The sequence below is a fragment of the Myotis nattereri genome (genome assembly GCF_964212035.1).
Source record: "Myotis nattereri genome assembly, chromosome: 11".
NCBI lineage: Eukaryota > Metazoa > Chordata > Mammalia > Chiroptera > Vespertilionidae > Myotis > Myotis nattereri.
Window position 1 is genome coordinate 15,014,942 of NC_138086.1, and position 12,912 is coordinate 15,027,853.

Genomic DNA, 12,912 nt, shown 5'->3' on the forward strand with positions numbered 1-12,912 from the left:
TGTTCAGAGATATATGAAGATGAGAAGAGTCCATATTCTTGAAGAGTTTATAAAAAATATGTCTTATTAAAGCTAAAAGAATATGAGGTTGTTAAAGCTGCCAGGATTTGACAGTTTTTAAGGAGAAAATATCCAAATTTCTAAAAAAGTTTCACTTTTAGCTTTGGGATATTATCATGTGACCAAAATTTTTTCTGCTTATGCCCTTGTTGTGTAAAATCAAATATTATTGAATATAATAATATTTAGGAAAACTATCTAAGTCTTAATTTGTTATAACTCACCACCAAAATAAGAAAATTTAAAGTAAGAAGAAAATCTACACTAATAAAAGAGAAAGATGCAAATTGACTGTACCTTCACAATGCCCAACAGCCAATCAGGAGTGGGTATGCAAATTAATCCAACAAAGATGGCAGGTTAATTTGCCATATGCAGGTGCTGAGTGGCTGGGGGTGATGCGGAACACCCCAGCCACTCTGGGCCTCTGGGCAGCATAGGAAGGCGGAAAGGTGGCTCCAGGCCAGAGTGAAGGCGGTGCCAGCAACCAGGGGAAGGAAGGCCCATTCTTGCACAAATCTTTATGCATCGGGCCTCCAGTAATTAAATAATTATAATAACTTTTACTGGATTCAGCCTTAAAAATACCATGTTTTTCTATGTATTTTCTTGGGTTCTGTTCATTTATTGAAGGATAATTTATACATATATGTGCATTCTCATTACTTGCTTTGTTTCTAGTTCTGCCACTTGTATAGATAGATTATAATGAATTTGTATTTTTCTGCCTAAGATGTTTATATAAAACATTTTAACACAGCACTTTTAAAAATCCACTGATAATATGTTATTAATGTGTTTGGATCAAATATTTATTTCTTACTATAAGAAATCATGTATTCATATGCTACTTGTATGAGTTATAACCAATTTACTATTTGCTTTTATAATTTAGCCCCATATGTTGGAGGGTTCAAAGTAAGCTTATTGCCCCAAAGATAATTAAATGCATGGATCATCACTTTAATTATTGGACACATAGTATTACACTCATGGCAGTTTGGCTTCATACTATACAAAGATAATCAGAGACTGGTCTCATTCTTCAGGAATTCATCACTTAAGATGTTGTGAATGTCAAGAACATCTCTTGGCAGAATGTGGGGAAGAACTAATGAATTACCTCACAGGAGAAAGGGCACACAGCGATTTATATACTGTGAGAGTTGAAAGAGAATGCAGATATTTTTTGGTAGGATTAATATCTCTTGCTTCGATATAACTCACTTGTAACACAAGAGGATTCCTACTCATTCTTCCTGCTGCCTGACCCACCCTGTTACTCAGCTGTTTTCAGGTATCTGTAGGAAGGAGAAATCTATTTACATTCAATGAAAAGAGAACAAAAACTCACCCCATTTGGAAATAGGATCATCAAAAAAATGAGAGCCATATTAAAAGTGGCATTTACCTTGACAACTACACAGAAAATTACATGATGGTGCTGAAAATGGATTTTCAATAAATACTGATTTTTTAAAAATATCTGAATATAAACTACATTCTTAGTAATACTACCTTTAAATTTATTGTATACCACTTATTCTGATATTCTGTCTTTGAATATTCCTTCTCAGCTCTTTCCATCAACTTCTCCCGGGATTCAGTCTTGGATGCGTGAATTTTATGACACTGCAAATCCTATGGGAAAAGCTCGTTCAGTCCTGACCCAACACTCCTCTCTTTTAAATGTTTTTGAGCAATTTCAGCTCCTGAATAAAAAGGCACAGTTACATCCATTGGAATGGTAAGAGAGCCGCAAACTTGAATTGTGCAATTCGAAAAAAATCTCTAGTCTAAAGATTGATTTCAAAGGCTTTGCCTAAATTAAAGAAAGCAACAAAAACAAGTGTGTCCAAAAATTCATGCTCTGGGAAATAAGCTTCTTGAAATCATTGAAACCATAATGATTCCAGTGGTCTTCAAACCCTGTAACAAAAATATACCCAACAGGGTTTCAAACCAACTGAACTTGACTCCACTAAAAAGTAATGCTTAAAGTTAAAAGTTTCGATCTAATTTCATTTCATAATATATATCCTTGAGCTATGGGAACATCAGGCAGAAAGAATTGGGTGAGATTTGTTTTATGAACTGTCAGTCAGAATTAGCCCAAGATGGTGTATGCATTTATTTAGCTGGTTTTTGGGGCGTGACTTATTTCTAGGCAAAACCTATCCAAATTTATAAAAACGTTCGTTTCTGCCACAAAATTTTTTTTAGTAGGTAGAACCTCAGAGGGAAATAATTGGTTGGGAGAAACCTTTCTTGGACCCCCATCTTCACTTCCATTCTAATGAAGGAGTGAGAGGGAAGATGGTCAGGGTGAACATATTAACACCTTCTGTCGCTGGCAAATAGGGCAGTGCCCAAGGCCTTAGCTAGGTCTGCTTCCCTTCAAATGGTCGAATGACGGGAAGATTTGGCTTTTCTATGGCCAGGAAGACAGAAGTAAGCCCACGCCTCTGGGGAGATGAAAGAGGAAGGCCATGGTAGTCATTGGTCTCTTGCTGTCGCCCTCAGGAACGACATCTAATGACTTGGACTTCATTTTTCTGCCTCGGGAGCTAGAGGAAGCAATTCTATAGAAGCTAGCTGTCTTTTCTGTAATTCAAAAATACAAATAATTATATATTTGAAGAATTCTTAAGACCTCTCTCAGGATAAGAAACCACTTTAGTTGTTACAGCTTTATGAAGCTGGCCTTATTCCCCCAATACTTGGAAGTAGCAGGCCTGACCAAAGGTTTTGCTTGTTTGAGAGTTAGGTTTTAAATAGTATAGCTCAGTGCCCCATTGTTGGTTCCTTGCACTCACTGAAATCACCCAAAACGTCTCCTTTGTCATTGTCGATGGGGGAAGAGCAGACTTGATTGATCAAGAAGCCTATTTAAGTACTGTTCCTTACGTTCCCTTGAGCTATGCAAGCTTTGGAAAGGTTGTTTCCCAATAAGTGGGGGGTTTTTGTTCAAGTTCGACATATGTTGTAAAGTTAACCAATGAAGTTACCTTAAATTCAGAATATTGAATTTACTCTGAGCCCTAACCCTAACCCTCATCTAACCCTAGCCCAAACCCTAACTGGTTCCCTTTCAACGAGGGAAGTTACTAATCGCCGCTGCTCAGTGCAGTTAGCAAAGGTCAGAACCTTTTGAACCAGACAGACTGAAAAATCCCAACTTTGGAGTATATTAATTTCCGCAGGTAAGTTTTGACCCCCCTGAGACTCTTTCCCACATCTGTAAAATATGGATTGTACTACCTCCCAGGCATCACTTCAGAGGACTGCGTAAGAGAACCTCCGTGTGCTGGTGCGTAGCATGCTGCGTTGCAGGCGAGTCGTCAAGAGCAGCGTGCTTTCGTTTTCATGTTTCTATACAATCCGTAGTTCACTTCAGCATCAGCAGTAGGGAAAATATTTTTTTATAGGAAAGGCAAGATAACATGGACGGATTTATCTAAGTTAACACGGAGACGAGTGAATTTTAGATCTCTATCAGGAAGCAATTATTAAATTGCTCTAAGAATAATTTAAGAAAGAATACTCAATTGTAATTATCTTGCAATTCACCTGTGAGCATATGTTTATTTAATTGTGATCCATGCTGTAGTAAAGGAGCATGCATATTATACACATTTTTGAGATGAGGAAACTAATGTCCTTTACTCAAGCCACACAACTAATAGAAATAGAGGTGGCCTTCACAAGCATGGTAAGGCGCTTTGTTCCAGTACAGACGGCAGGTAGACAGGACGGTGAGGTGAGGAGTAGGCATTCATCACTGTCCTAATCTTCACAATGGTCACCTCCAGATTTTTTTTTTTTCCTACAGAAAAAGCCAATTTCACATACCTATACTATCTGTGGGGATTATTGACTTCATCCTTTATTTGATTTTATTTTTATTGAATTTTGGGGGGTGGCATTGGTTTACAAAACCATAAGGTTTCAAGTGTACAGCTCAACCAGACATCATCTGCACGTTGCATCATGTGCCCATCCAAGCAAAGCCCTTTTCCCCCATTTGCCCACCTCCACCCAGCCCCCGCCCCTTTCCCTCTGGCTATCCCCACTCGGTTGTCTGTGTCTGTGTATTATGCATAGATGTTTTGGGGCTAATCCCTTCAACTTTTTCATCCAGTCCTCCCTCCTCAGCCCTTTTGACAGCTGTCAGTCTGTTCCATGTATCCATGCCTCTGTTTCTATTTTGTTTGAAATAAAGATCAACTGCCTATAGCAACAAGTTGAAAAGAGATGAAGTCAGAAAAGCAACAGGTCGGAAAAGTGACAGTTATGTCTGTGTCCTGAGGCTCAGACTACAGAAGTCCCAACAGAATTAGTATAAATCTGAACAGAATGTGCACTCTCTGCTAATTTTGACTTCACTTGAAATAGAGTTGCAAGTGTACTTTGCTCTATTCACATGCTTTCCATGAAAACTCACATTTTGAAAGCATCATTTATTCCCAAAATTAAATGAGAAGTCACCACAGGTTGCCTTAAAACATTTCATTCCATTACGAGAGTAACCTTTCCAAAATCCAGTTTGCGTGCAGGTCAGGGTTGTATCTTTTATGAGCTTCACTTCGAGTTTTTGCTACATATGAGCTCAGAGATTCTTCAATTAAACGTATCTCACCCCATGCTTGCTTTATCTGTTTCTTAGTTCCTTGGGAGAAGGGAAATACAGTTGACCTTTGAACAACACTGGTTGGAACTGCACAGGCCCACTTATTCTTTTTTTCCAGTAAAGACATTCAGCTATTAGTATCCTTGGGTTTTGCATCTATAGATTCAATCAACTGTGGATCAAAAACAGCATTTTAAGACTCCCAGCCATGGATTCCTAACTGCAGATTCCCAACTGCAGATTGAAAATGTTATTTTCAATTGTGGTTGGTTGAATCCTTGGATGCAAAAGGGCAACTGTAGGTAAGTTTTGGGAGAGTCAGGAGTTGTATGTGGATTTTCAATTGAGCTCCTAACTACTACATGGTTCAAGGGCCAATTGTATTTCAAAGTTAGTTGTAGACGTTATTTTTTTAAAAAAATTTTTATTGATTTTTTGCAGGGAGGAAGGGAGAGGGACAGAGAGTCAGAAACATCAATGAGAGAGAAACATCGATCAGCCGCCTCCTGCACACCCTCCACTGGGGATGTGCCCGCAACCAGGGCACATGCCCCTGACCAGAATCGAACCTGAGACCCCTCAGTCCGAAGGCCAACGCTCCATCCACTGAGCCAAACCAGTCAGGGCTAGACATTATTTTTTACCCCTAGTTACTTCTTTTTATGTATACACACACACACACACACACACACACACACACACACACACACACAAATAAAATAAAATAAAATGCAATAAAAGCATTACACATTAGGAATATTTTTAATTTCTAGATTCTTCTTAATTTCCTTATGTGATGTTTATATTTTGAAGAAATTGAGTATGGCTTATTCATATCTTCCACAGATATTAATCAGCACATATCTGGGATGATAAATATGTATAAAATGCAATTACACACAGAGCATTTGATTTAAGTCTAATAGCATCCCTGTGAAGTTGGGCCAGTATTGTTATCTCTATTTCGTTGGAGTAGAAATGGAGATTCACAGCAAAGCACAGGAAAATCGAGTCACATCATGCCCAGTATTCTTTATTTCATGGCCAGCAATTTTTCTGTCTGCAATTTAGATTATTTTGTTCCAAAATTTGAGGATTTAAGGGGCAATCTGGCTAAGCATTTACTTATACAACAGAAAAATTAGGCAAACACACCAAGATATAACTAACCATGATCATTCACTCCTGTTAATCTGAGTTTAAGGATGGAAACCTTGGCACACCTTTCTGCATGGCACACTTATATTTCTTAGATTATATGTGTGTTTGTTAGGCTTTTTGCTTCAAGACTATAACTTCAGCCAAACAGATTCCCGTAAGAATGTGTGTTCCCGAATCACTTCTGTTGGGCCCCAGCTATCAGAGATTGCTCGCTTTTGGACTGAAGAGTGACTTTTCCCCTGGTTTTCTTCAAACGTGCTTCTGCTGATTAGAGGTGATGAGATTTCCACCCACCTCGTTTGAGACAAGCTTGCCAGTTTCAAGGAATGAAATCCAGAAAGTGTTTCTTTGTGTTCAGCAAAAAAAAAAACTGTGCCCACACATTTCAAAAAAATAGTGTGTTTGATGTAATTTCTGTGATTTTGTTCATTTCATTGATAGAGCTGTTTGGCATTGCACTTGCAGGCATTCCTTCTCGGAGGATGAGAACATTGAAAAACCACAAGTGCCATTTGCTGCAACTGAACGTAAAAAAGGTAAAAGGATAGTCTCACACTTAATTGAACATGAAAATTGGCATTGCTTGGGCAAAACACACGTAAAAATCATTCAGCTTCAGTAACAATCTGAAATGAAAATTAAACAAGGAAGTGCTGTTTTCTCATATTTGGAGGTATTTCCTCCTTGAAAATAATAGAGTTGGGGAGAATGGAGAGAAATAAGTATTCTGATGGTACCGATAGATGTATGAATCAGAACCTTTGGTAAAGGGCCATTTAACATATAAGAAAGCTTTAAAGTTATTCTTTTTTTATAGTATTTGTTAACTTTATTTTTTAATTGGTTTCAGAGAGAGGAAGGGAGAGAGAACGAGAGATAGAAACATCAACGAGAGAGAAACATCTATCAGCTGCCTCCTACATGACCCCTACTGGGGATCAAACCCACAATCGGGCATGTACCCTGAACAGGAATCAACCGTGCCCTCCTGGTTCATGGGTCAACACTCAACCACTGAGCCACACCAACCGGGCAACTTATTATTATAGACCAGAAATTTCACTTCTGGATATTCATTTTAAGAAAATCATTTAAAATGTATACACAATTAATTACAAAAATTGCTAATAAAATAAATAAAAACCATCACTATTGCAATCCTAGTGGATCAGATAAATAAAATAAACTGTAAGCATCCAATAAAATACTATAAATCCATTATAATATTGTGGGAGAATATTTATGACCTTAAATATATTTTTGATATATTGTTAAGTGAAAAAAAACAAGCAACATGAGCCTCAAGGAAAATGAATGCTGATTTTTATTTCGTCTCTTGTATTTTATCTATAAATTCTAATTTTTTCTTTCTTTGATTTGATTTGATTTGATTTGATTTTCTAATTTTTTCTTTCTAAAAAATGCTGAGCTCTTGGTTACAAGAAAAGAAAATATTTGTGATTTTAAAAATAAAAAGTACCATGTCTACAATTTTTTTAAAAAATTAAAGTTTTCTTACTACAAATCAAGGTTTAATCCAGTACAGTGGTTCTGAATGTGTGGTCCCCAGACCAGCACCATCAGTATCACAGGGGAAACTTGAAAAATTCAGATCTACTGAATCAGAATCTCTGGGTATGAGACCCAGCATGATCAAGCCTTTCCCATGATTCTAAGCACACCAACGTTTGAAAATCACTGCTTCAGTAGAATGAATCAGTAGGCCCAGTGAAGAAATGATGAGGAGCTGAAATTCCGTTCTACTCTCTCCCACCAGTTCGTGCTCTTTAAAATGAATGGTTTAAGCACTGTGTTTTTATTCACTCATCTGTACCATAAATATTTATTAAGAAGTATTTTAATTCAGAAACTTAGAGGAAGTATCAGTTGACCCAACTAGGATGGAATTGCTGTAATTCTAATAATTTGGGAAATTATAGCCATAGGATTATAGAACTAGAAGGAATCATGAGCAGTCACTGTGAGGCAATGAATGGCATTTAGACAATTCATATTGCCCCCTTAATATTTCCCTATTTGAAATAATCATTCTTGTGAGATTTGAACCAAATAACTTGTTTTGTTTTACTGTGGTTTTCAGTTTAATTTACAAGTACTTTCTGATGTAATAAAGTTAAATAATAAAATATGATTTATTACATTATGCTGTGTTTGAGATTCCTGAATGTGCTTTTTAAATTTTGATTAAGTGTTCAATTTACATTTTTTAGTTGTGGTTCAACAAATTATGAATGCAACCATAGAAGTGCATTGCAGCAATGGTGAGTACCTGTGGGCGGTTTCAGCAGCACTAGCAGGCACAGCTCTGCTTCGAATAAATCATCACTTTATTTTGTTTATCTTTCTCTAAATTTCTAATTTATCTTTATTGTTGAGAGTAATACAGATATACCCTCCCCCCCCCCCCCATTGACCCCTTCCAGCCTACCTCCCCTCCCTGGGCCTTTACCACATTGTGTCCATGGGTTATGCATATAAAGTCTTTGGTTAATCTCTTCCCACCCATCCACTCCCACCTTCCCTCAGATTCGACAGTCGGCCCCATTTTTATGTCTCGGGATTAATTTTATCAGTTTAGTTTGTTTTTTAGATTCCTCATATGAGTGAGATCATATGATATTTATCTGGCAAAATATTTGTGTATCTTTAGGCTCTTTGTTTAAGTAAAATTTCAGAAGATACAAGGTTTCTGAATGAGTCAATATCTATCATGTTTGCATAAAAATATTTTATGCTTATTTGTTTAAGGCCAGTATATTCCAAATTCATTTTGAGGGGCCCTGAGGGTGCGGCTTTTCCTGGAGGCTGCTCAAGTGGACAAGCTTAGCTCCTCTGATTTATATAGACACTAGAGGCCCAATGCACGAAATTTGTGCAAGAGTAGGCCTTCCTTCCCCTGGCTGCTCGTACTGGCTTCCCTCTTGCACCTGGGACCTGGGCTTCCCTCGCAGCCCTGGCTTCATCCGGAAGGTCATCTGGATGGACGTCAGGTCTAATTAGCATATTATACTTTTATTATTATAGAGCCTGCTGTGTGTTGGGCTCTGGGCTGAAGAAGCATCAGGAAAGTCCTGTACCTCTTTGGACTTCTATTTTCTCATTTATAAAATGAAGCAACTATATGAGATTTTCTCTCTCCTTTTTTTTTTTTTATCAGTTCCCAGGCAACATGACGTAGATACTGTGAAAGTGTTAGATACGTTCTTCACCCTTTTCATGTTTTCTTTTGTTTGTTTTAAGTATATTTTATTGTTTTTTTTTTACAGAGAAGAAGGGAGAGGGATAGAGAGTTAGAAACATCGATGAGAGAGAAACATCGATCAGCTGCCTCCTGCACACTCCCTACTGGAGATGTGCCCGCAACCAAGGTACATGCCCTTGACCAGAATCGAACCTGGGACCCTTGAGTCTGCAGGCTGACGCTCTATCCACTGAGCCAAACCGGTTAGGGCCCTTTTCATGTTTTTGTGCCAATAAAAATGAGTCTGACCTGTGTCTTCATAATTAATCTTCCTACTTTAGTGGTATGAGATTTTAAAGATAACTTAATAATGCCTCAGGACAGGTGGGGTTATATTTCAGACTCTAGGGTGTTCTCGTGTTTAATATGAGTTATGATTATCTCTCAAGAGGGCAATAAAAGTCTGTGGTTAGGAGAAACACATTAAAAGCAACCAAGTCTTCAAACAGCTTCTCCATGTGGACTTGCCAAGTACATGACGCAGCCTGCTACCATCCTGGGGTCCCCGCAGACTCAGGTGAGCAGGCCAGAGACAAGCCGGGACTGGGTTGGAGAGGATGCCAAGGCAACACCACGTGTCTGTAGGCAGCGACGCGGATGATTCAGTGGAATGTGACGTCAGGCCTAAGTCAGCTTTCAAGCAGGGGTTTACGATGCAGCACGGAAGCCAGAGGTGAAGTTTCCGCTGAAACCCCAAACAGGGACTTGGTAAAATCTTGCTTAAACGTAAGATTCTGCATTTCATCTCCCGGAGGGCTGTTTCAGTGCCGCAATGGGAGAGCCTCATTGGACACTTCCACTGTGAAGTGACGGTGTCAACTACAGAGAAATGAACTCTCCACGACTGATGAAAATATTTATTAAAGTGAAGTACACCTCCTATGATTATTATTTTGAAGAAAAAAAAAAACCACTTTCCATTTTGTTATTTACTTAACTGGTCTGAGCGTAGGAGGGCATGCAAGTGTTGAAATGCCCTTCGGGCCCAGGAAATGGCCTTTCCTACCACTGAGCGGAGCTGGTTGGAAGGGGCATGTTGGGTCACCGTCTCCACTTCATCAGCCTCATGACCTAGGATAGCCTGCTTTTCCTGTGCTGACCTCGGTGCCTTGAACACAGACTGTGCCCGAAAACATTCTTTGAAGAAAAAATGCATTCTTTTTTTTTTTTTTTTACTTTTTATTGATTAAGGTATTACAAATGTGTCTTTATCCCCCCATTGTCCCCTCATCCCCCCAGTCTTGCCCTCACCCTCACACCCTGTTGTCTGTGTCCATCGCTTATGCTTATATGCATGCATACAAGTCCTTTGGTTGATCTCTCCCCCTTACCCCCACCCTCCCCTACCTTCCCTCGCAGGTTTGAACATCTAATCGATGCTTCTCTGTCTTTAAATCTGTAAATGCATTCTTAACAAGCAGTTGAATTAGAATACAAAGGTATCGGCCTTTTCAAGATGAAATCTAATAACATAATCTCACCCTCATTCTTTTATGTTTTAATTTATTATAAAACGTTTAGGAGCTGGTGTGATCATCAAAATTACGGTGCCATCTACCTGCATCTATCAGCCAGATAGAATTTTTGTGTAACAAATAAAATTAATCAGGCTGGCAGTTTACTCAATTCACTGACTTCCTCAACTAAATTGACTAGTGTTGTTTTTTTTTTTTTCATTAAGAGTTTTTCCTACAATGAAATTACAATATATCAGTTGCATTGTAAATGGTCCTAATTTATACCTGAATAGATTTTTCTTCTACTGCCTGAGGAAACCATAGAGTGTGGGCCAGAAATGTACAGATATTTTCGTTTTCATCATTTTAATGAACAATGGAAGTTCTACTGTGACCTAGTTCTCAGAACTAGAATAACATATTCCTAAGGCTAGTGGTACCCATCACCATGGATTTGGTGGTGCCTCTCCATGCCTGTCAAAGAGATAAAAATGTTGGTACTGTTGAAGCACAAATCCAGGATAGAAGGGGAGATGCAACAGCGGGAAAGGCAACGAAGAGATTGTGAAATGCCTCGCCTGCTTCATTAGGGGCTTGGGCTGGATTCTGGAGGTGATGAGAAAACATTAAAACACTGGAGACAAATCATTAGATTTGATATTAAGAAATTCATTGTATAAGCATAAGCGATGGATGTGGACAACAGGGGGTGAGGGTGAGGGCAGGATTGGGGGTATGAGGGGACATTGGGGGGATAAGGACACATTTGTAATATCTTAATCAATAAAGGGGAAAAAATAACAACAACAAAAAAGGAATTCATTGTGATCGCCATGTAAAAATGGAGTTTAACCGTGACAGTTAATAAGATAATCATTTTTTTAAGTTCAGTTGTGTAACTCCCTGCAGTGAATTCTATTATCTTTTGGTTGCTAAGTTGTTAAACGTCACTGAACATTGTATTTAAAGGCAGTGTGAAGACGCTTTCATTTTACCAATTTTTATAGAATTTCTTTTTTTGTGTGTTTTTCTTTACTGAAACCTTGTCGGTTGGAAAGTATTTATGGAATGAAAGACTTGTTAATATTTTTTGAAAAACATTTGCTAAGCTTCTTTGAGTAATTTGGTTACTCCAAGTATGAACACAATATAATTTAGCAGCGGCTGGTATTTTTGCTTGTTAAGATAATTTTGTAAACATTAGTCTACCAAATAGAAACATTCTTTAAAATGGACTAGAATCAGTGGTATGAAGTAATATGTAAATTATCGAGTAGGATTGAGCAGAAAATCGCATCTCCTTCTTACACTTCACTGTACTTTCTTAGGTTGAGGTGCCTGGGGTAGGGAGGGGGGCAGGGACCTCTGTGAGGTTTGGACTAAGATCTGAGTGTTTGGTATAAGATTAGAGTACACATTCTTTGCTCTATCCTGCTGCCTACAAGCTACTTTATCAATCCAATGGCAGTTTAATGACACTTCCTGGTAAGAAATTCTCCTCTTTCCCTGCTGGGTCTCTTCTGTCACCACCCCAGAGAGTCACCACCCCAGATTCACTGTTGCTTAGCATATGCAGTAAATGCCATGAACATGTTATCAATCCACTGGAGAGACATTTCCTACCTCCTGTGCCTTTAAAGCTTAAAGGGATGAACAAAATATATGATCTCCGTGACACCAAGTAAAGTCAATACCTGTTATATGAGCCAAACTCTACAAAATTTGACAAATAGCAGTCACAAATCCACTCTGACCAATTTGTCTTTTCCTTTTCATTTTAAAAAACAACAACACAGATGAAGACATACAATGTCATATCAAGCAGATCTTCACACAGCCACATTTGGAACTAAGTCCGGAATTTAACCCGAAGATCAAAGATTATTACTCTGAAGTCCCTTTTGATGTGGTAACCGTGACAATTGGAGTGGAGACTTCTAACTGTCAGTGCAAGGTGTACCTGCATGAACGGGCAGGGCCAAGGTAGGGAATGCTGCCAGGCTGAGTGAAGATGCCACAGTGGGAAGCAGACATTCGAGGCAACCTTTGCAGGTGGTTCGGAAACGTTGAGGCACGAGATCAGTTGGAGAGACTAACAGGGTGTGAAATCTTTCCACTTCTCAGGTGTCGTGTGGTTACAAAGAACACATCAGCGCTCTGCTGACTATTAGCAATCTTTTATAGGATCTTGGTAACCATGTTCTAACAGGAGTGGATCTTGTGATATGAAATATCAAAGAGGACTCATTAAGGGAGAAGTTTATTGTTGTCCTCGTGTTTTTAGATTGCTAAAGAGTTAATCCCTCTGAACAGTGGCCTCCTACCAACCCAGCTCTCCAAGT

The 12,912-nt window shown here is 38.6% G+C and overlaps 1 protein-coding gene across 1 annotated transcript in view; it reads left to right on the plus strand.

Moving 5' to 3' along the window:
* Nucleotides 1–12,912, plus strand: part of CPED1 (cadherin like and PC-esterase domain containing 1) — a 280,912-nt gene that overhangs the window by 131,069 nt on the left and 136,931 nt on the right. The window contains exons 11-14 of the mRNA XM_081101752.1: nt 1,638–1,807; nt 6,317–6,387; nt 8,083–8,133; nt 12,367–12,553. Of these exons, the coding sequence (XP_080957878.1) occupies nt 1,638–1,807; nt 6,317–6,387; nt 8,083–8,133; nt 12,367–12,553 (479 nt within the window). The remainder of the gene's footprint in view (nt 1–1,637; nt 1,808–6,316; nt 6,388–8,082; nt 8,134–12,366; nt 12,554–12,912) is intronic.